Here is a 21,320-nt window from a genome sequence, read left to right as displayed (position 1 = left end):
TAGGCTGCCTCAGGCTTCTCAGGGGTCACTTTTAGCCCAGGATCACACATTTCTGAGACCCCTAAGCCAAACTTGCCATGCCTAGGTTCTAGGAGTTTGCTGCTACCTCCTGTTTTTAAAAACCCAGATCATAAAACTTGCAGCAACACATACACCCCAGCACCAAAACTCAGCAAACTTAACAGGAAATAAAACATTTTGTTCAAGAAATATTATGAATTTACTTCTTTATACCAATGTCTTTTCTGGTTTTTACCCAAATATCCTGAAAATATTTTAAACTCTGCATGAGTTAAACAGGAATAACTGACAGGTCTTTAGAGTTTATTCCCTTAAAGGAGGAACTTTATCATGCAAAACAAGCAATTCACAACTCTTACTCTGATTTGGTTTCGCAGCTGCTCTGCCTCCTGCCGTAACTGCTCCAGCTCACTCATCTTCTTCAGCCTCTATATCTCACGCTCCACTGGTGAAGAAAACCTGCCAAGAAGAGGGAAGAAAGAGATTCTGAAAGTTATTTTTCTCCTCTTTAAAAAACACAACAAAAACTAAGAATCTGTGTTTATGTATTTTTTTATTCCGCTTTTAGAAAGGCTCCCAAATAGACATCCCCTTTAGTACACTGTGTTAATGAATTTGGCAAGACCTAAGTGATTTCAATTCCTGAATTACCAAGAAAAAGCAGAATTAAGTGAAGTCTATTTTGAATATAAAAGCAACTGTCAACAGAACCACCCACTGTACTTTATAAACCTGTTTTGTAGCAGCTCCGTGCTCCCCCGCCCAGAAATCTCTGTCAGTCTGTGCCCTGGGATGGCAACGCAGAGCAGAGGCTGCTGGTGCTCCCAATGTTTGTCCCTGGACTCAGGAGGGCTGTGATACAGGCACCTTCTTGCACAGGACATCCAGGGAAGACTTGATTTTAATTGAAGGGGAAATTTTTGAATCCTAGATTACAGCTGAAATAGCAGATTATCTCCCCTTTCTTCTCATACAATCATCTTTTCATTTCAAAGGCAACCACAGAGCGAGAAAGGATAGCAAAGACCAAACCACCCTCCCTTAAAAGCATCCATGTGCTGATACAACCCTCAGCTCCCTAAAGCACTTGTCATCTGAACGAGGACTCAAAGCAAACTTAATAAAAAGATCAATTAACAGTGAGACCACATGCAGGCACACTTTCAGGTTAAAATTTTTTATTTTCAAATCAGATTTTTGCATTCTTTTTTTTTTCAGTCTGTTGAACAAAGTTTCCTCAGATCAATTTTCAGGTTTTTTTATCCCCAGCACAGCAGTGCAGCCAAACACCACTAGAGACCTCTTAACTCTATTCACACACACAGCGACTTCAAAATCCTTGCAGTGAAAGCAACATCAGCAAGTAAATTGCTCACAGACAAGCCAGGCACTTATTTGTAATTTTTTCATGACTGAAAAAGCACACAGAAAGGTGATGATGGTGGTCCCATGACATTATATAAAAAGCCAAAACACTTCTGCTTGTAGAAGAAGACAGACAAGTCAGACTACTACTCACAAAATGAAAATTGAGGAAGGAAGGAAAAGAAGCAGGAAGAAGAACCTATTCAAAACATTAGTCTACACTTCCTATTTAGTCCACTGAAAAATGGCCAAAAAACAGAGGAAAAAAGGTCACAGTTTGTCTGGTAAGTTGTAGACCTCTGGGTCTTTATCTGGTCTGGCTACTGGTTCTCTGCAGGTCAGTAAGGATGTGCTCTAAAAGACTGACTCTGTAAAGGTTTTTTTCCATCTATAAAACAACATCCTCATAGATTTAAAAGTGAGAAGTTTTGCTTCAAAGCAACCTGCAATAAAATAATCATCCTTGGACTAACAGTTTATACAAGTGTTTGAGAGCCACAGAGTTTACTGTTGCTCAAGAAGAAAAGTATCTTCACTAATTATCCAGCTACTGTCTTTCAATCTCTGTGCTTCCCACAGGTATCACTTCAAGTCCATTTCAGAACCAACTCACAAGTATACATTAAGCTGGATCACCTCCAATCAAAATACATCCTCATCAGTAAGAGGGATAATGACTCAGCTCTAACCAGTATTTCCAGCTATATGTAAGCAAACTGTGAGGTTCACACATTTCCCTTTCTTAAACCTGTGCTCTGTTCAACTACAAAGATGTTGTAATTCATACAGGAATTCTCGAGGAGACTTCTCCATTTCCTAGTGTGTTCCTTTTTCAGAAGCCCAGGTTATTTAACACTGCTGAACACACAGCAGGCTTAACATACGAGCCATCAACATTTGTGTCCAGTTTTAAAGATAAAGCATTAAAAACATGACTTCAGCTCACACATTTATCACATACCTTTACAGGCTATTGAGTTTAATTACAACCTTAATGGGGACACCTCTGTGAAATATGGCCCCACTGTCAGTTCTGACACTGTCACACCAGCCTTTTCAGTATGATTTTCCCTTTTTATTCCAGAACCTACTCAAAGGTAACACAGACAAAGCAATGGTCTCAAAGGTCTAAAGCCAGCAAAGCCATGCTGCCTGCCAATGTTTAGTAGTCTTGTGTGCCATTTTTAACAGGAGAGAAAGATTCCTAGCAAGGAAGTTGATGTATTTCTAATTTTCTGAGAAGGGAAGTCAGCTTCTGCCCTGTGATGAGCCACACATTTCAGTGCTCTGTAGTCACTTCAAATTCTCACAGAGAATTACTGATCAGAAAGAAAGTGACATTGTTCACAACTGGAAGCATGCATGGCCAGTCACAAGCACCCAAAGTGAGGGCATTTTTCTATTCATAGGTAAAGCTGTGAGCAGATTTGAGAATGAGCTGTAGCACTGCACTGGCATTCAAAGACCACCAGTGACAATTCTGCACATAAAGTTAATATTAATTCATGTCACTTGTACCAACACTGTTCACCACTAGTGCCATTTCTGCACTAAGCTGCACCAGCAGCTGCACAGCTGTTAAAACTTCACAGCTCTAAATCATGTTACACTTCTCCAAGTTCCTACATGAACAAACTCCAGAAGCCTTCTCACTCACCCACATGTCTTTAGTTTAAAAATAATTCTGAAGTGAACAAAAGCAAAATAATCCTTCATAGTTTTGAAAGAAACTTTTTTGGTAGTGGAAAAGCCTTAGTAGCACCAGCATGTTCTAAGTATTACTGCTCAGCAGAAATGTGCCAGTGGCTCAAGGTCAAGCTATACCTCAATGAGCAGAGCTGCCTTCAAACCAGCACACACTTCCACAAAATCCAGGCTCACTTTAGAACTGGTTCACTCTAGCTTTAAGCATTAAAGTTTCTTTCCAGGACACAGAATTTGAACAGCTAACTCTGAGGTATTAAGCTATGTATAAACACCAAGATACTACAGTAAACAAACTAAGTGCAGTTCAACTATTAAATTGAAGTGTATCCAACAGCACTGCACTGCCTGGCAGCAGCTCCCAATTCAAAGGCCTGTGTGTTCAGATCATCACCCACCATTAAGTATTTAGCAGAACTGGGAGAAAGATGCTTCCACTTGGGATTTTTCCTTTTTTTTCAAGCACTATTTTCATGTACCCACAGGAAGCTACAGAAATTGAGTGGGTAGGAGGAAGCTCTCAGGGATGCATTTCCAGATTCACACCAACTCTGCAAGCAGCATCTCTGAACTCCTGTCGAACTCCTGTGGGAACATCTTACTGATGTCACCAGACTCACACCAGCAACACAGGAAGATAAGCACGTGCTCAGAAGCTTGGAACTCATGAAGTATTTGTGTCTGTTTTAACACTTCTGATGCTCCAGCAGTATGGCTAAAGAGAGGTAGCTATGTGCAGAGACCATTACCCACACTAGATTTACCTGCTGCAATATTGTTTTTAAGCCGACCAGTGAGGTGACCAGTGAAGCACAGAACACTGAACTGAGATGCTTCAGATGAACTGAAGCCTCTGTCAAAGCAGAGGCTGCATCCTACAAACCTGCAAGACACCACCACAACCTTGAAGTGTGCTACCAGGCATCAGGTAAACAACCTAGGTTTTATCAGATTAAATGCTGGGACTGCTTTGGCAGGGTTTACAAGGGCTGCCAAGAACAGAGTTGATCTCTGTGTTGCAGATTTTTGCTCATACAAATTACTGAAAACCTCAGTGGATTCACCACCTACCAATACTAGGTTGCTAAGGACATGATGCCTGCTCACTCTCCCCTCCAAGATCAAAATACTGCAGCCTGGAAGGAGTGCAGCTTCACAGCCTGGAAAAATGTTTATTCCAAATACGAATTTCCCCAGGAGCCCAGCTGTACCATGCTCAGTCATATACAGAGCAAAGCCATCAGCTCTTGCACCTCTATGAGCAGAAAGAGTGAATGGGGATTCCTTCTGCCATCTCAGGAGACTGAGGGTAAAGTGATGTCTACTTCCCTGACTTATTCATAGTTTTAATAAATGTTGAATCAGAGAAAAAAATATTCTGATTTTACTCAGATGCAGAATACTTGTGGTATCTGCTTTTGAGCATTCAGAGGTAGTACCTCTGATGAAAGAGGTGGGATGCTTCTCTTTAAATACAACTCATGATGTGCACAATGTACTATGAACAGTTCCACCTGCTGAGGCCTTGAGGGGAAGAGCAGCATGACAAGGAAGAACCTTTTGGTACCTTTTGTAGCCAAAGGTGTGCCACTGCAGATCACCCAAACCAAGAGGAAATGGAGTCAAGGATATGAGATACTTCCATCAGAAGCAACAGCACAGGGAGCTGGTGAGCACTGACTGGTGTAGCCAGGGAAGCACATCCTCGCCCTCAGTCATTTCTAGGCTGAACTGCACCTCAGTGCAATTCCTCCTCAGTGGACTTGCACAAGTGAACTTACTGATACAAAAATAAAGTGCCTCCCCAGGTAAAAATAATTAACTAAGTCAGATTCCATGGTATATCCAGTGCCAAGAAAGCCACTGCCAGGCTTGAGTGCTCCACAGATAAATTGCTCCTTACAACTGTTCCTGATTCAGTAGCAGCATCATTTGCTAAGAGTTTAATTCTTTGTTATACAGGCAGTGACAAATTACCTCAGGGTCTTGTCTCTGAAGTACTCTCTCTGCAACTTGTGGATTCAAAACTTTGTGGCTAGAAAAACATGATTTTCTCCGCAAGAGTTACTAGAGAAGTGTAAATATGCCCCTCCCCACAACAAAGGTTTGCTATTTTTGTGCCAAATATACAGAGATTAAAGGGACTGTAGAAAAAAGTCTGTTTGACTGGATTCTTAAGAGCTATCAGAGTTACTTAAGAATTTCATTTTGTATCAAAAAATCAGTCCCTTACAACTGAAATAAGTGCTTACCTACATGGATCAACCTCAGGTTTTGAGATCTCAAAGTGATCAACAGACAGGAGGAGAAAGGAGGTTCCACATGGCTCTCACATGATCATCCCTACTAGTGATCACACAGGTGGCTAAACATAAGGAACGCTAACTATAGCACTTTACTAAATATAGGGGAAAGACACCAAGAAATACTCCAGCTTTCTCAAGGGAGATACGTTGGTAACTCACAGACACTCGGGCTGTGGACTGGGCTCTGAAGCTGAACCCTGCCAGCGCACACAGACCAACACTTTATATATTCAGGATGTGCCAGAGAAGATTTTGATAAAACATTTCTTCATTTAGTGACACTAAACAAGACTTTGGCAGATTTCCCCAGTCATTAATGTCTCCCCAAAGCCATGAATAGAGAAGAACAGAAAGAGGTTTTATCTCTTACAGCCTGAAGATAATGGATTTGACATATTCAAAATTTACAAACTTGGACACAGTGGACAAAGCCTTACATCAACTGAAATCTCTGCCTGAACAACAGTCATTTAAAGTAAATGCATTAATGCTGTGCTGCAGTTACAAACCTTCATATACAGTAACTATTTCAGGTGGAATTTTACATAATGTATTTTCTACGGTAGAGCTGTTTGAGAACCACACACTCAGCTCTCCAATGAGGAAAATGAAATATTTAGTGGCTTTTTTTACTACACCTTGGCCCTATGCTGCCTCTCCTTTGTTTCTCAGAGACCTTTTCCAGCTATCCATTCTCCCAAGACTTCTTTGTTCTGACTTGTAGCAGCACTGCATCAATACACAAAAACAACAAAGCAAGGAGCATTTCTATTGGTCAGCTAATACTTGAATCCCAGGAGAATTATGCTGGGATAACTTGAACTAACAGTATATAAGGGCTGTAATTGCCCTATTGTGTACCATGCTATTTATCTCTCCTCTCAAATCTCTTAAGTGCATCTCCCTCCTTTATCCTTAATGTATGTTTTGAGGAGTGCACAAACTGCAGAACATCTTACACACATCAGTTAAGTGAGAAAATAATGGTTATTCCCTCAAAAGATGGTTACAATTTAGAAAATAAGCCTGGAAATCCTAACTGAATCTTTTCCTTCAGATTTTAAAATGTTCATTTTGTCAGAAGGAATTAATTGCCACTCTGATTTCCGATCCCCAGGCAGATGCAAAGGAGAGCTCTCCCATGCTCAGGGCCTCTGGTCTCCCCAAGAAGAAAACAGGAAGCAGCCTGGGTGTGACCTCGCTCACTGAGGTCAGTGCTATTGTTGCACTTCTGCACATTTTGGAAGTGTTTTAAAGTGATATGTCTCCATTATAGCTTTGGTACAAAAACAGGAAATAATCAACCAACGCCTCTCAAGAGGAAGGGCATGAGTAGAACTTACTTAAACACCCATTCCTCAAAGAGATCCCATCCCCAATTTGAAGGGATCGATGAATGTGTGTGCTCAAAACTGCATGGACAGCTGGAATGGAGAGGTCACGAGAGAGACTCCAGCACTGCAAATGAGTGGGATTCAAGTCCCACCTCTTGGTGTGCCCACATGTCCTGAGAAGTTCCAGCAGGAATAAAACCCCACCCACCAACCAGGTGGCAAAAGCAGTTTCAAGGCAATATTGCTCCTTCCTCCGTTTGCCAGAACACCTTGGACCTACTGATCACAAAGAGCAGAAATATGTGTCATTTTATACACATGCACACACTCAGCCAGGGACTATAACAGGACTTTGAAACAATGCCTGACACATCAGAACACTTCTATTTAGCACAAGAACTACTTGGAGATATGAACAGAATATAAACCTCTGCATTTGCCTTCAGACTTGAGCAGTGTAAACATCAGCCTTGAATGTTTTTCAGCCGCAGAGGGGAGCAGAGGAAGCAGCAGCTCCAGCACGTCCCGCGGTGCTGCCACGTCTGGAAGCCATCGCTTGGCTCACGAAGAGTGAACCCACACGGGCTGGCCCGGAACTGGGTCATCTTCAAGGTCCCCTTCCAACCCAACCACTCTGTGGTTCCACAGGGACCAGCCCCAGCACACCAGGGCACGGCCCATGTTGGGTTTTCGGTGACTGGTTTGATTACGGTTTCCATGGAGGACAAACAGACCAACAAACACTGACCTTGCTGACAGCAGTCACAAAACAGACAAAGGAAATCAGTTTAGAAATTAAAGTGAAGTGATTCTTAAGTTGACTAGTTAAAAAACATTGCTGACTCGAGATTGTTACCCTTCATTTGGCTGACAGCTTAAGACTGGTGTCTTAAGATCAGAGATAGGAGAGTTTATTTCCAAGACCCAGCTGAAGTCCAAGCCAAGTACATTCATAAAACACATACAGAAAGGCCTTACTCTCCCTTAACCCACACACACTAGATTCTAGAAAAAAAAGCCTCAAGAAATTCAGTGTTAAGCATAAGGCTGAGAAAAGCACAGGAAGGAAGGAATTTTTTAGTCATGAATATTTCACAGTCCAACAGTGATTTTTCCAAAATTAACATTCTTGCATCTTATATTCATTATGTTCGTTTCCAGGTCAAAATGTTTTGGTACATAAGCACAGATTTATTTTTATCACACTCGCTGCAAACAGAACTTCATGTGAAATTCAAATTATGTTGTCTTTAGTGACTATAATAACGACTCCCCAGTAAAAACTTGGTTCACTGACCTCAGGACACTCCATCACTGAACAAATTATTATTGGTTTTTCAATTCAAAAGATGTAAGAAATGGTAAGAAAGATCTTAATGAAGCAGAAAGATATAACTAAGTAAGAAGACAAAGATGGTTCCAGTCCAGTTTCTTCCTTGGGGACAGACAGGTGGACACACATATGGAGTGAGCTGAGGGCTTTTGTCCCTTCAAATATCCAGCCATACCCACAAGCTATTTTAACATTTTAGTAGGAAAAGTGTACTGCAGAGTGACAATTCAAAGTCATTCTGAAAGACCCTCATTTACATTTTAATCCATCTCTAAGCAAGTTTGACTTTGGATTTTTTCGAGGGGCTAATGCACTGGTATTTACTGAAGTGGCATCACGTAGGGCCAAGCAGTGCTATGCATATAAAATCTGGTCTGGCACCTACAGGCACAAAAGATTACTGAAGCAGCCTCCTGTTATCTGAGAGTAAGCAGACTGCACAGTGTGCATAAAAAGCACCAAGTGCACAGAAAATTTTAGGTTTAAAGTCAGTGGAGAAGATAGACATTAAGAGAAGCTATAGTGTCTACAGGAGAAGTGCCTCCATTCAGCTCGGATGGCTGTTCACTCGCCTGCAATAATTTCTGACTGACAGTTTTTGAAAGCAGAGCATTCTCACTCTCCTGAGGAGCAGAAAGCCCAGCAGTACCAGTTACACACACACTGCATCCTTTCAAACCATCAGCTCGGGAGAAGCCATGCATTTGATGGCTACATGGTCCCCAGCACCCTTCCCTCCTCCCCATCCAGCACCACACGCACTGCCTTGGTACCGCAGTCACAGCCAGGCATTATGTGCTGCACATCCCCACGCAGCTGAACACAGCTTACAGCTGCACCCTTTCACAGCAAAACAAGGCAATACAAACATTTGCACTTTTTCAATACCAATTATCCAAAGGTCAGATAAAACTACTGCCCTCAGGTCTAGTTTTAATTTTGCTTTTGGTTCATAATACATTCCTGGTCAATTACTTGTGATTTGAAGCCATGAAAATTAAGTTCTCTTCCAGACTAGAGTTCAGGCTACCTTAGTAAGCTTTTCTAAGAAAAGTGAGGCTTTTTGAGATTCACATTTATATGAATGCATATACTTGAAAAAAACCTCACACTACTGAATGATCAGAAATCTAGTGCTAGAAAGTAAAAACTCTATCTACTGTTTTTTCACCCCTATTACTGTAAATATGGGATTAAGAGTACAGGGGCTGTGTAGCTACTTCTGATACCACTTGTGATGAGACTGATATATCTAATCTATACTCCTTGGAATTGTTTTTGATGTTCCTTAAGCAGTAATGTCTGTTTTCAAACAGTCATTTACTAAAGAAGATCCAACATCCAATATTGAAGAAAGAAGTTATGTTAAGGAAATCAGTAGCACTGTGTTCCTATCTGCACACTTGCAGGGTTCTCAAAACAAAGGCTGTCTTTGTAGAAGTAATTTTTAACTGGTCCAGAGTCAGAAATTACCAACCTGCCTGGAAAGAAAATGGCCCTAGATGAAGCTTCCAACAGAGGATAGAAGAGAAACAAACTGCTGCTGCAAAGAAGTAGAATATTGATTCCCACTTGTAGTAGTCTTCCACAAAGCACAACTTTTTTATTTTTTATATGATAACTTTTTTATGAACACATCATGCTAGATTATAAATAGCAGAACTCCCCTGTGGAGACAAAGCCTAAGGTTATAGACAAGAATAATCAGTCAGGCACCATGGCCAGGAGAGAGCCCTTGGCTCCACAACCTGCTTTGCTCAAGCGTCTTTCCAATGCACTGGAACTTCTGTTGCTGTAAATGCTCCCTGCATGTCTCAGCCATGGTGAGCCAGGACAGCAGCTCAGCTGAATCCCTCTGTTCTACCCTCACCACAGAGCAGTCACCACTCCTGGAAGTCTTTTGGGTTTAATGCTTGAGATACACATTCCACCACTTGAGTTTTGCTCAGCAGTGGTGACTGGTGGATTGGTAAAACTGGCTAAAGACTCATCAGCTCCTCCTTCCAGAAGCTACACGCCAAGCACAAAGATGCCTGACTCAATGAAAATGCAAACACAGCCACAGCCCTGAAACTCTGTAGCAATTCAACTGTTTGCTAAGGCTGCTGGCCTTTCAGCTCTCATCCTGCCAGTTACCAAAGCTCTACAATCCAGGGCCATGGGGTTTCTGTAGAGATTGAGAGCACAGAATTCCCTGAGTTTCTGAAGCAGCACCACCAGGAAAAGTCAACTTTCTTCACTCCACCCCTTTTCAAAGTGCTTTTGATGCCCATCTACACACATTTGTAAGAACATCAAACAGATGAGCAAGGAAAAAAATGCCTTAATGACTTTCCATCTCCAGCTACCTGACCTCCCAAATTATCTGCTTTTTCCTGAAGTGTAAGCAACTGCAGTGAAGTGCTCACATCAACAAATACTCATTTGCAGGACATTTATTCTGGACTAGTATTTTATTTTTATTTTGCTGTATAAAAATAATTGAATAATCCAGCTCCCTCATTTGGGATGCTTCCAAGACGAAAGAGGAGTTTCCCCTTTTCTGGTGCATATCTTAGAAATTAAGATTGTATTTGTAGCACCAAAGCCACAATTTTACTTCTGGGTCATCTCATTCTCCATACTTTTAATTAATTTTGTATTTAGATACCTTGTATTAAAACTTGCAAAAGCAATGAAGCAGTTTCTTGTCCAACATGTGTCAGTGAGATTGAGAACAGGCACTCACTGTCCTACAAAAAGCTGTAACACTTCCCTGAGGACTACTGCTCTTCTCTCCTGAGATCACCAGGAGCATACAACCCCCCTTATATGTCCTTCCTACCATTCAATGGAAGGAAAATGGTACGAACATCATGATTAATTTCTTGAAATTCTAGGGCATCTGGACTTAATGCTGTCATGGAAACTTTGCTGTGCTGGTTTTTTAATTCTGCTTTATCGTGCCTAATGTTGAGATTACAACAAAACTTGATCAGATCTTTCCACCAGCACCATGCAAAAGCAAAGGGAAGGGCTCTCCTCAACAGCAACACAAGATAAATACATGGTCCTAAACCTAATTCATAATTTTTGGAGGGAGAGAAAGCTTTTATATAATTTAACTACATAAAACCTAGTGTACTCTGATTTACTAATTTCTAGTACCTTGGCATTACATTGCACTGTCAAAATCTTTAAGTCAAATCATCAGCACTGACCAAAATCACTAGATACACAATTAATTTAAGTGTGTGAAATCAGATTTTGACAAGTATAACATCCACACATGGAATCTGAGTATTTTTTTCAGCACAGTAACAACTAAGCTCAACTTAAATCCAGAACTGAAAGAAGAAAAATGTCTTCCTTTATCAAGCTAGGAATAAAACTGTTTTATATGAACAGTCACCTAAAGCAACCAACTATGACACAAACGGTCATTAGAAAAATAATCAGATCAAATATTTCTTTTAAACAGACCAATTTTAAATATCACATTTCAACAATAAATAATAAAAGAGCACCTTTAATTTTAATGCAAGACTCCAAATGCACACAAATACCACACAAATTGTGTTTCAATATATAAATATAAAATTACACAAGTGCAATTTATGCTAGAAATAATTTTATATACATCAGGAAAAATATATACAAAAAATAATCCAACAAGAATTAAACCAGGTTATCCTGAAACCACTTGGATGCTCTGTGCTAGACTAGATGCTGACCACCTGAATTAATACCTGCATGATGAAAACAAACCAGGCAGGTCCAAGAGTTCCCACTGCTGATTGCAATGAGGTGATTTGTTCTTGTAAAGCAGCCAAGACAGTCACTGAAAACAGCTCCAAGACCAATCTCATTTAAAAAGCACATTCAATCCCAGGATTGATTTTATGATTTCATTTTGTTCTCCTCCCAACCCCATTTGAAAATTAAAACCTTATAAAATAATTTCAATGTTAACATTACTCAGCTCTTTTAATGTTTCAAAACATTGGGATTCACAATGACTCAAATATTTGGCTTACAATGAAAATCCATATGATTAATATTTGTCTCAGATCTAATGTAAGAAGGAGGGGGAAAATAGTTCTTGTATACAGTCAAACTTGCCCCAAAGAACTAATTTTATGTAATTGGTGGCACTTGAGAGGGCCTTTTGCTCTACAGTACAATCAGGCACTTCCATCTTTCCCCTTCTTTCCAGTTTAAGCCCTTTTAGAAGGAAGAGATTGCAAGAGTTACAGTAACTGAATCGAAATTTGGCTTGGTATGTGTCAGCATTTCACAAACTTTTGGAAGCTGAGACACCTCAAAGGAAATGTAACCATCTTCAGTGAACTGTATAAATATTTGCCAGCCAATGTCCATCTGCACTTGTGTTAATTCTGGCTTTCACAAACCCTCAGGCCAGCTCTCTCCATGGCATCGCCCCACAGCGACTCACAATGATCTGCACACCAGTGCCACTGCTGGCATCCAGGCTGACATTCACCCAAAGCATTCAGAAGTTCCCCTCTTGCTCTTCTGTTTCAGGCTCTGTGCAAAGACAGTTCTGTTCTTCAAACACTGCTGAAGACACGACCCCAAGCCTGAACAGTGCCATCCTTTTATTTAAAGCTGCAGCTTAGTGCAGCCCTGCCTGTGCTAGGCAGAAAGCTCCATGGAGCCCTCTGCACTGAGATCAGGTACCAGAGCACAGCCTCAAGAGAACAGCACACCTTCTGCGGTTTTCAGGAGAGTTTGCTTTAGTTCTCTTTCGGATCTTTCACGTAAATTCCATTACAAAACTCTGGGTTGCAAAACACAGAAGTTTCATACAAGAATGAAACAATAACAACTAAATTTAATTACACACTTCAGAAGATGAAGTAAGTGACAGGTCTGCATCCAATTAGAAAAGAGAAAAATTTTGGTGGATCCTAAAAAATGTTTTCTTGATTAGCAATACTATGTGTACTTTCTAAACAGCTGGTTCCAGGCACTTGGGGGCTGCATTAATCTGAGCACTGATATTTCCAGACAGTGTTAAGTACGAAACACAATCACTGCATTATCACTGTCCCAAAGTATTTACATTCTAGGAGCATGCACTGCACGTCAAGCTCGGACATTCTGAATTTCTTAATAGCATTTCAAAGTGACTTCTGAGATACAAAAAAATAGAAATGACTGCCTTCAGTAACACAGTTATAAATTAGAGACTCTGGCAGAAAAGTGAGTAAATGAAGATCATGTCTCTACATACTGTGAGGATTTTTTTATTCACCTTCAAAATCTTATAATAATTCATAAATTTTGTGCCATTTTTTCAAGTTCCATATTGGTCCAGGAGAGAACTACACAGATCTATATTCAAAAGTTTTCAATTTTTGCAAGGTTTTCTAGTGAGGCTTTTAAATCCTACATTTTTTCTAATTTTGAAAATTGAAATACTTGGACAAATTAAATACATGATACATTAGTCCTCAACTAAGCAACATGAAAATACAATTGAAACTTTCATTATCCAACATAAATATAACACATGACATTTGTAACCAACGATTTTTTACTTAAGATTTAAATGACCTGAAAAGTTAATCAAGACCAACTTTCCAAGCACTCAGGAAAGGGCTGAAGTAGAGACAGAGCAGCAGCTATTTGATGTAGCACTTTAACAATACAGAAGACGACACATCTGTAACCTGAACCTCAATTTTTCCATGATTAATAAGTGAAAGGTACATACTATACACTATTACAGCAACCTTAGTTCTCAACCTATTAATCTGTATAACTCATCTACATTATCCACTGTGAAAACTGCTCATTTTAGAGAAATAATAATTCAAAATATAGTCTGCCACACAGACACACAGCAAGACATATCCATATACCTACGATCTCCCTCATTTCCCTAGCCCCCTTCTTGCAAGATAACATCAGCCTGTTCTCCTGAAGCACAAATTAACTTAACCACAGCTATCATGCTTAAAAATCACAAACAAACACTGCAAAAACCCACTGAAGATTCCCATCCCATTAAGAGACTTTCAGGACTGTGTGTGCTTGTCATGTGGTTTGTTTCATCTTAATTTGTTGATACAGTTACTATTCCTGTTAGCAGGGCTTCAGACTTCCCCCAGCTCTAACCAGTAATTGCATCTCCTGGAGCTGACACTTCATTGTCAGGTTAGTGACCATCTTTTACATCACTTCCCATATTTCTAACAGAAGTCAGGAAGCAGCTTCAGGTTTTCCCCTGAGCACTCCCATGACTTTGCAGACTCACATCCCTTCTATTCCTACAGGAACAGTTTTCATCTCTCCCTGAGCTTTCACAGCAGGTTTTAGAGGCTGATACCTGTCTCCTCTCTCTGCACCATTTTGCCATCCTTTCCCCTTCCTTCCCCAGTACTCTCCAGTCAGCAGAGCAGCATCTACTCCTCTGTTGCTTCAGAAACTGATTATACCTAATTAAATTAAGCACTTTTTTCCTCAGCTCATACTTAGCTTTGAGACTTACCCTGCTTCTATTTCAGAACTGATAACCATCCTGGAAAATCATGTACTTTCCGAGCTACAATAACCAGTCTAATAAAAGACAACATTCTCAGCTGTATAATTAGCAGGAGGGAACGGAGCAGAGGCTAATTTTGCAATACTTCAGATAATATTACAGCATAAACTAGTCAACCACATCTATAGTGGGTAGCAATTTAGATGCTTTTCACAATTTCCAACAGAAATCAAACTAAAAATTAAAGAAGACAATAATCTCAGCAACAAGTGCAAAAATAAAAAAGCAGATTTTTAAAAAAGTAAAATAAATCTGCCTGGGGAAACAAGCAGTACCTACAAAGTATGACAGGAAAAGTACCTAATGACTTTGCACTTTTCCTAAAGACGGGGAGCACCTTCCGATTCACCTTTGCCACAACAGTCTCGCAAGGCATGCAAGTCACAGCCCCTCTTCACAAAGCCGATTCATGGAATGCTGAAAGCCAAACGAGAGTTGGGTTGCCCTAGCCGGGTACAGACCCGAGAGCGGAGCTTTCCCATCTGCTCCCCCAGCCTGGGAGCCGCCTGTTGCCGCCGCAGCTCAGAGCGGACCCCGAGTGCCGGTCCAGCCCACGCTGCTGGTGGCCAGAGTGCTCCGCACGCCCCGTGCCCCGGCCGGCACTGCCCGCCCCGGGCCGTCCCTGACCCCCAGCAGCTCCGCCCGGGCCCCGGGGACCCCGCAGCCCCGGCTGTGCCGCCGCCGCCTCCGGACCCGGCGGCACCGGGGGTCGCTGCCCCCGCCCCGCCCGCTCCTCCGCTCCCAGCCCGGGGTACCGAGCCTCTCCCTCCCTCCCGCACCCTCCGTCTCCGGCACCACCTCGGGGGACCCTCCGCGGCCCTGCCCCGGCCCCTCCCTTCCCCGCGGAGCCCGGGCGCTGTGCCCGCGCTCCGGGGCGGGCGGGACGGCACCGGCTGATGCCGCCCGCCCATCCCACCGCTCCCGGCGGGCTCCGGGACCGCGCCCTCGCCTCGCGGCATCCCCGGCCCTTCTCCCTGCCAGGGGCTTCACCTGCCGGGGGCTTCACCTGCCGGGGGCTCAGGGCGCTGGGGCCGCTGCCGGCGGCGCCGCCCGAGCACTGCCTCCCTCCCGTCCCCCCAGCGCTGCGGTGGTGCCGCCCATGCCCCCCCCAGCGTCGCGGATGGGGCCGCCCAAGGGGCGGGGCGGGCGCGGCGCTCCCGGGCGGCCCCGCGGGGGCAGCGCCGGACGCGGCACCGGGACCTCCCCGGGACCCTCCCCGGGACCGGCGAGCCCCGGCCAGTCCCGCTGGGGCCGAGCCCATCCCCGGGCTCTGCGGCCTGGGCGGGAAGCGCACTGGAGCCTCCCGCCCGCCAGCAGTCCCGCGGGAGCGGCCGGCGCTGCCGCCGCGCCGGGAAGCGCGGCCCGTGGCCACGCGCGGCCCCGCCCGGCCGAGGCTCCCCGGCCCCGGCGTGGCGAGCGGAGCCACGGCGGGACGGGGCACCGCCCTGGGGCGGCCGCGCGGAGCCGCGGGAGACGGGCAGAGCCGCCCGCGGGCAGAGCCCGGCCGCGGGGACATCCCCGGGCGGAGGTACCTGCGGTGTCCGGGCGGCCGCAGAGCGCGGTGTCACCGAGCTGCCGCCATGGCGCTGCTGGGGCGGGAGCGGCTCCGCCCCGCCCGCATGGACCGGACAACGTGACGGGCCGTTGCCATGGCAGCGCTGCGTGACGTCAGAGCGCGCACAGCGCCACGCCCCTTGCGGGCGGGGCTTCTGTCACCCCGCGTGTGACACCCGTGAGGGAGCCGGGGCGGGGGCACGGGGTCCGGATACTGTGGGTGGCAGCTCCGAGTGGTGGTGGGACCCCAGGGCATGGACCGAAAGGAGGGGGTCACTAGGGAATGGAGAGCTGATGTGGGACCCTGAGATTTCACTTGAGGGCGGGACCCCTGGGAATGGGGACTTGGGACACTGGGAGACATCAGTGACATTGAGATGGGGTGCAGGGAGCACGACATGGCTGGTGGGAACCTGTGGACAGCAAGGGTGGGAGTGGGGATGGAAACGTGGGATGTGGGGACCCTGTGGAGCCGAGGGGAGCACTGGCTTCCCTGAAGCCTTCAACTTCCTGAGCACCCCCAGGCAGGCAGCCCCTCCACTGCCCCCAGTATTCCATGGCTGATGCTCCACTGGAGTGGCCTGGGGAGGGACCTGGGGGACTCAGCCTGGAGAAAAGGGGGCTCAGGGTGACCCTACTGCTCTCCACAACTCTCCCAGCCAGGTGGGGTCAGGCTCTGCTCCCAGGGAACAAGTGACAGGACGAGGGGACAGTCTCAAGCCACGGGATGTTTAGGTTGGACGTTCCTTCCATTTGAAGAAGGAATTTCTTCAAAGAAAGGGATTGAGGGTGGTGGTGGCATCAATGTCCCTGGAGGCGTTTAAGGAAAGACTGGTCACGGCACTCAGTGCCATGGTCTGGCTGACACGGTGGAGTTCAATCATCGGCTGAACTTGATGATATCAGAGGTCTTCTCCAACCTAATTGATTCTGTGATCAATTAAAGTCCTATCTCCCGCTCAGCACACAGCAGGGTGTGGTGTTTCTCTGTGGTTAGTAGCAAGGACTGACTCGACTGAACTTTGCAGATCAGTCATGTGGGGAAAAAAGTGGTGTTGAATGAGTATTCAGACCCTGTGTGTTCTTCACAAAGCTGCAATCCCACATCTCATAACGGTGCAGCTCTCCTCGCATCAGCATGTGGAAGACAAACCATCAAGGTTTGACTGACAGGGGTTTGTCAGTCGTGTTGTGGATGTGTCTGACCATTCCACGTCTAATGCTCTTCTTGCAATCAAATTGCCAAGCTACAACCACAGCCAGCCAGAGACCTGGAGAGATGGGATAGCTGATTTGTAGGATGCTCTGGCCACACCTCTGACTCTCTCCTTCACCACTGACCCTGATGCCACATTCTACCTGTGGCAGAAGTCAGAGCTTCAGCACAACACAGCACCTGCTCAGCCCTCCAGCACCAGCCATGACACACTTGCACCATCCATCTTCTCAGCACAGGTCTGCCACACCCTCAGCAACACAAACTGTTAAGTTTTTGCAAAATATTTCACGTGAGTACCAAAACTTCTGTGAGTAAAGCAATATTTTATCTATTAGTGTGTTACTGATACATGGCTCAGTATTAATGACAGCACGTGCTGGAACATACAGTACATACTGTAATGAAACAGCTCATTGCTTACCCTAAATCAGCCTTAAAAAACATGCACGTTCCCTAACTGACTCAAGCCTATGATTTTAATAGCTCTGTCCTGGTTGCAAAGTCTGTGTTGTGCTTCCCTGCACTGCAATACATCTGTCTTCTGTTTATCCAAAGGACAGATGCCATTCAGCAATGTGTCTACTTTGCATTTAATGAGTGATCACACAGCAAAAATCAACAAGGAATGGGTTTGATTTTGTTGGACCATACCTGAGGAAAATACACCTGTCTCAGAGTCAATGTATCACCATATAAGTAACTTAAATCTTTATACAGGGGAGAAACTGGCACAAGGATAGTTCTCCCTTAAAATATACTTTTTCCCTTACATTCTTCCTAACACAATCTTCAGAACCCTGAGAAGTGATTGGACTGACAAGCTACCATCCCAGAATGAGCACACAATTTCTCATCTTCTGTTTTCAAACAACTCTGGAAAATAACAGGCAGCAAGGAAAGCCCTAGAAAAGTTCAGATGGTATTTGGGTAGTTACATATTATTCAATTACCAGGTTTTGTCCTTCCAGTGCTAACTAAAACACTAAAAATTACATAATTTATCCTTATGACTCATTTGGGAGACAGGGAAGATTCTTCAGTTGCAGGCAGTGAAAATTAAGCACACAGGACAGTGTTCTCCACAGAGGAACTCATCCTGCAGGGGTGGCATTGATGTGGCTGTGGTGGTCCAAGGCAAACAGGAATATCTTGTCTTGGACTAACCAATACAAATAACAGCAACTGCCCCTCCTAATAAAATTTCTCTCACCCACTGGGTAGTCAGTTTAGTCATTTATTAGATGAAGTTACAAGTTCCTAATGAAACAGAAATTCCTAGTTCTCCTGCTGGCTTTCCTTCAGTTCAGCTTCTGATCACTGGTTTCACATGCCAAACCCAACTCTGCAAAATCAGAGCTACCCCTAATGGAGACATTCTTATGCCAGTTCTGCAATATGCTTTGTATTATTTTAGAATTTATATAAGGCATCAATTTGTTCTGCAGTGAAAGAGAAATCTTGGGACACAGTGCCAGATTAGTTTTTAAAATCAATATCCAGATCAGTTTCTCTAACATGTTCCCTTTGAATTATGAGCTACTACAGCCAACGCAGCAACTTTGGTTTCTGATAGATTAAATGCTACTGGAGGCCTACGGTGCTTGGATTCCTGCCCAGTGAGTCTGAAACACCCCCGAAGGGAAGGCAGAGGAAGGGAACCTGTTTGGAGATTGTGCTGATTCAGCTGTAACTGAAAGCCTCAGCCAGGATGGCTCCAGCAGCACCCTAAAACACTCTTTTGATGGAAATTTGTGAAACAATGTGTTAGATCAGTGAGTGGGTATGAGGAAGCAATGAAACATTTTCTAAAAAACTTCCCAGTCTGGACAGGGCTGAGGCCAAAAGGCACAAAGATGGACAGGGAGACGAATAAGCTAAATGACTAAAAATACCACCAGAGTCTCTGCATGTCTTTTCTTGTCCCCAGAGAGATGCAGGGCTCACTGTCAGCCTGGTACTTTGCCTGTACCAGAAAATCCCCACACTTCATTAGCCCCTTATCTAATTGCTTCCCAAAACACTTCAGGATACACATGAAGGTGTCATGTTTGCTCAGGAGTCAAGTCAAAGGAGAAAAAACATTACTAAGAGACACAGATCCAGAAGGAATCCCCTGCACTGGTGTGACATACACGACCCCTTTGAATGACTTCAGGAAAACAAAACAAAAAATAAATTGCTCATTCAGACTTCAGAATTAATTTATTGAAAGGGTGGTCCACTTCCTCGACACCTCTACAGTGGCAAGGCTGGCTTCCTTTTGGGGTTGTTTGTGTCACTGTCCTCCCCACAGCTGCTGCCTTTGCTTTATCCTCTTTCTTTGTTAATGTCTGACAGCTCTTCTGCTACTGCAGTCTGCAGCTCTTCAGGTGAGATGTGCTAATCTACATTTCTTCTCTCTCACTTTGCATCTGTCTTTCCAGATCTAGGAACTAAAATGGCACTTAACCCCTTATTAATAAGTCAGCAATCTCACTTCATTTTATCCAAACTTTATGGAGAGCACAATACTTAACTGTTCACTTAATTTACTGATTTAATTACAGGATTACACATATTATCTTTATATTCTATATACATGATGGAAAACATATCCTCCTTCAGATATCTCCTTAGTTCATTCCTAAATATGACAGCAAAGGTTTTGCGGCTTTACCTTCAATTTCCTGGTTTTAATCTCACTGAAGTCTAGCATTCACTCCTTCCGTCCAGACCCCTCTGCTTTCTCAGGGCACAGCTGGATTGGGACAGATACACTTCCCTCCCACTACTCTTCTGTGACCCCACAGCTGATGCAGAGTGGGGTCTTCAAGAGCAGAGACGGTGTCATTCCTCCACCTTGTTCTTCCACGGTGCCATTTCCAGTATCATTAATTCACAACTGAATCCCTTTTCCCTCAGGAATGACTGTGGTCAGAGCAACACTGTCGATGCTGATGGAGGTAAAATGCCAGCAGCAGCATTATGCTGAAAAGCTTCCTAAAAATGGTCTCTGTCATCCTTGCTGACCTGGAAACACAGCCTCTGCTATCAGATTTCCTGATTCGTGACCATAAAACTCTTTGGGTACCAAAAGTTTTGTAAGTTAAATGGCAAAACGTCAAAACTACAAGCTTGAGTACCACTGCTGACAGCTTGATGTAAGCTCAGCCTCACAGTCCAGGGGAAGATGAAATACATCTGTAATTATTCTGAATGCAACCACTGACAGCAGTATTTCTTATCCAGCAGAGTGGGGTCCCTTTCACAACAGCAGGGAGCAGTGATCTTCCTGCACACCAGGTGATGCTCCACATAAAAAGCATCTGAGGTGGAAGTTCAGTTCACGTTGTGTCCATGTCTCTCTAGACACCGAAGGAATGTGTAAGGCACCTGCACTGGCTGCTCACCCCCAGCTCTGGTCCATGGATCACATTTTAATGGGGCAGGTGAAGGGGAACGTCCTTGCTGTGTTTTACAAGTGTCCCTGTGCTACCAAAAGCAGGGAGTCTCAATTTCTAGGGCTGCCAATCCAGCAGGTCCTTTTAGATCCTCATGCTAATTTTCTAATATTTAATTCAAATTAAAAATTAATGAAAAGTAATAAAAGTACAAACCAAAATAATGACAGTAGATGTCAGCGTATTTATTTTTTGAGGTCCAGTAAAATAATTTATCAAGCTACACAGCTGGATCATTGTGCAGCTGCAGGTGACTCATCCTTTTAAGAGAACTGAACAATCATTGAACACTATTTAAATAGAAGAAAGGGGAGTGGGGATATATGGATAGATGCTTTACGTGCAGCCTATATATATGTATGTATTTCTGAATATATTAGTATTTCTTTCAGATAAAATGATGAAGGATACTTGTGGAACCACTGAAAGTGCTCATTGTAAAAGAACAGTGGCTGAAATCAGAGGGGCTGAAAAAGCCATTTGATCTAGTGCTC

At 43.9% G+C, this 21,320-nt stretch overlaps 1 protein-coding gene across 11 annotated transcripts in view; it reads right to left on the bottom strand.

Moving 5' to 3' along the window:
• GNB4 (G protein subunit beta 4) overlaps positions 1–21,320 on the bottom strand; it is a 58,914-nt gene that overhangs the window by 14,466 nt on the left and 23,128 nt on the right. For 2 of the 11 annotated variants that reach the window (XR_015274562.1, XM_086844143.1), the window contains exons 1-3: positions 16,146–16,209; positions 14,914–15,030; positions 381–480 (exon numbers count right to left, since the gene is read on the bottom strand). Coding sequence is in view for 7 of the 11 variants with exons in the window: in XM_086844143.1 (XP_086700269.1) it covers positions 381–437 (57 nt within the window). In the remaining 4 variants the exon portion in view is untranslated. Of the gene's footprint in view, positions 1–380; positions 481–14,913; positions 15,031–15,603; positions 15,714–16,145; positions 16,210–21,320 lie in introns of those variants that run through there. The other 9 variants (XR_015274564.1, XM_086844146.1, XR_015274561.1 and 6 more) reach the window with 7 other exon arrangements.

This window comes from Cyanistes caeruleus, chromosome 10 (genome assembly GCF_971803275.1).
Source record: "Cyanistes caeruleus chromosome 10, bCyaCae1.hap1.1, whole genome shotgun sequence".
In the NCBI taxonomy this organism is placed as follows: Eukaryota; Metazoa; Chordata; class Aves; order Passeriformes; family Paridae; genus Cyanistes; species Cyanistes caeruleus.
Note: the sequence above shows the minus strand (reverse complement) of the source record. Positions and strands in the feature narration are given on the sequence as shown.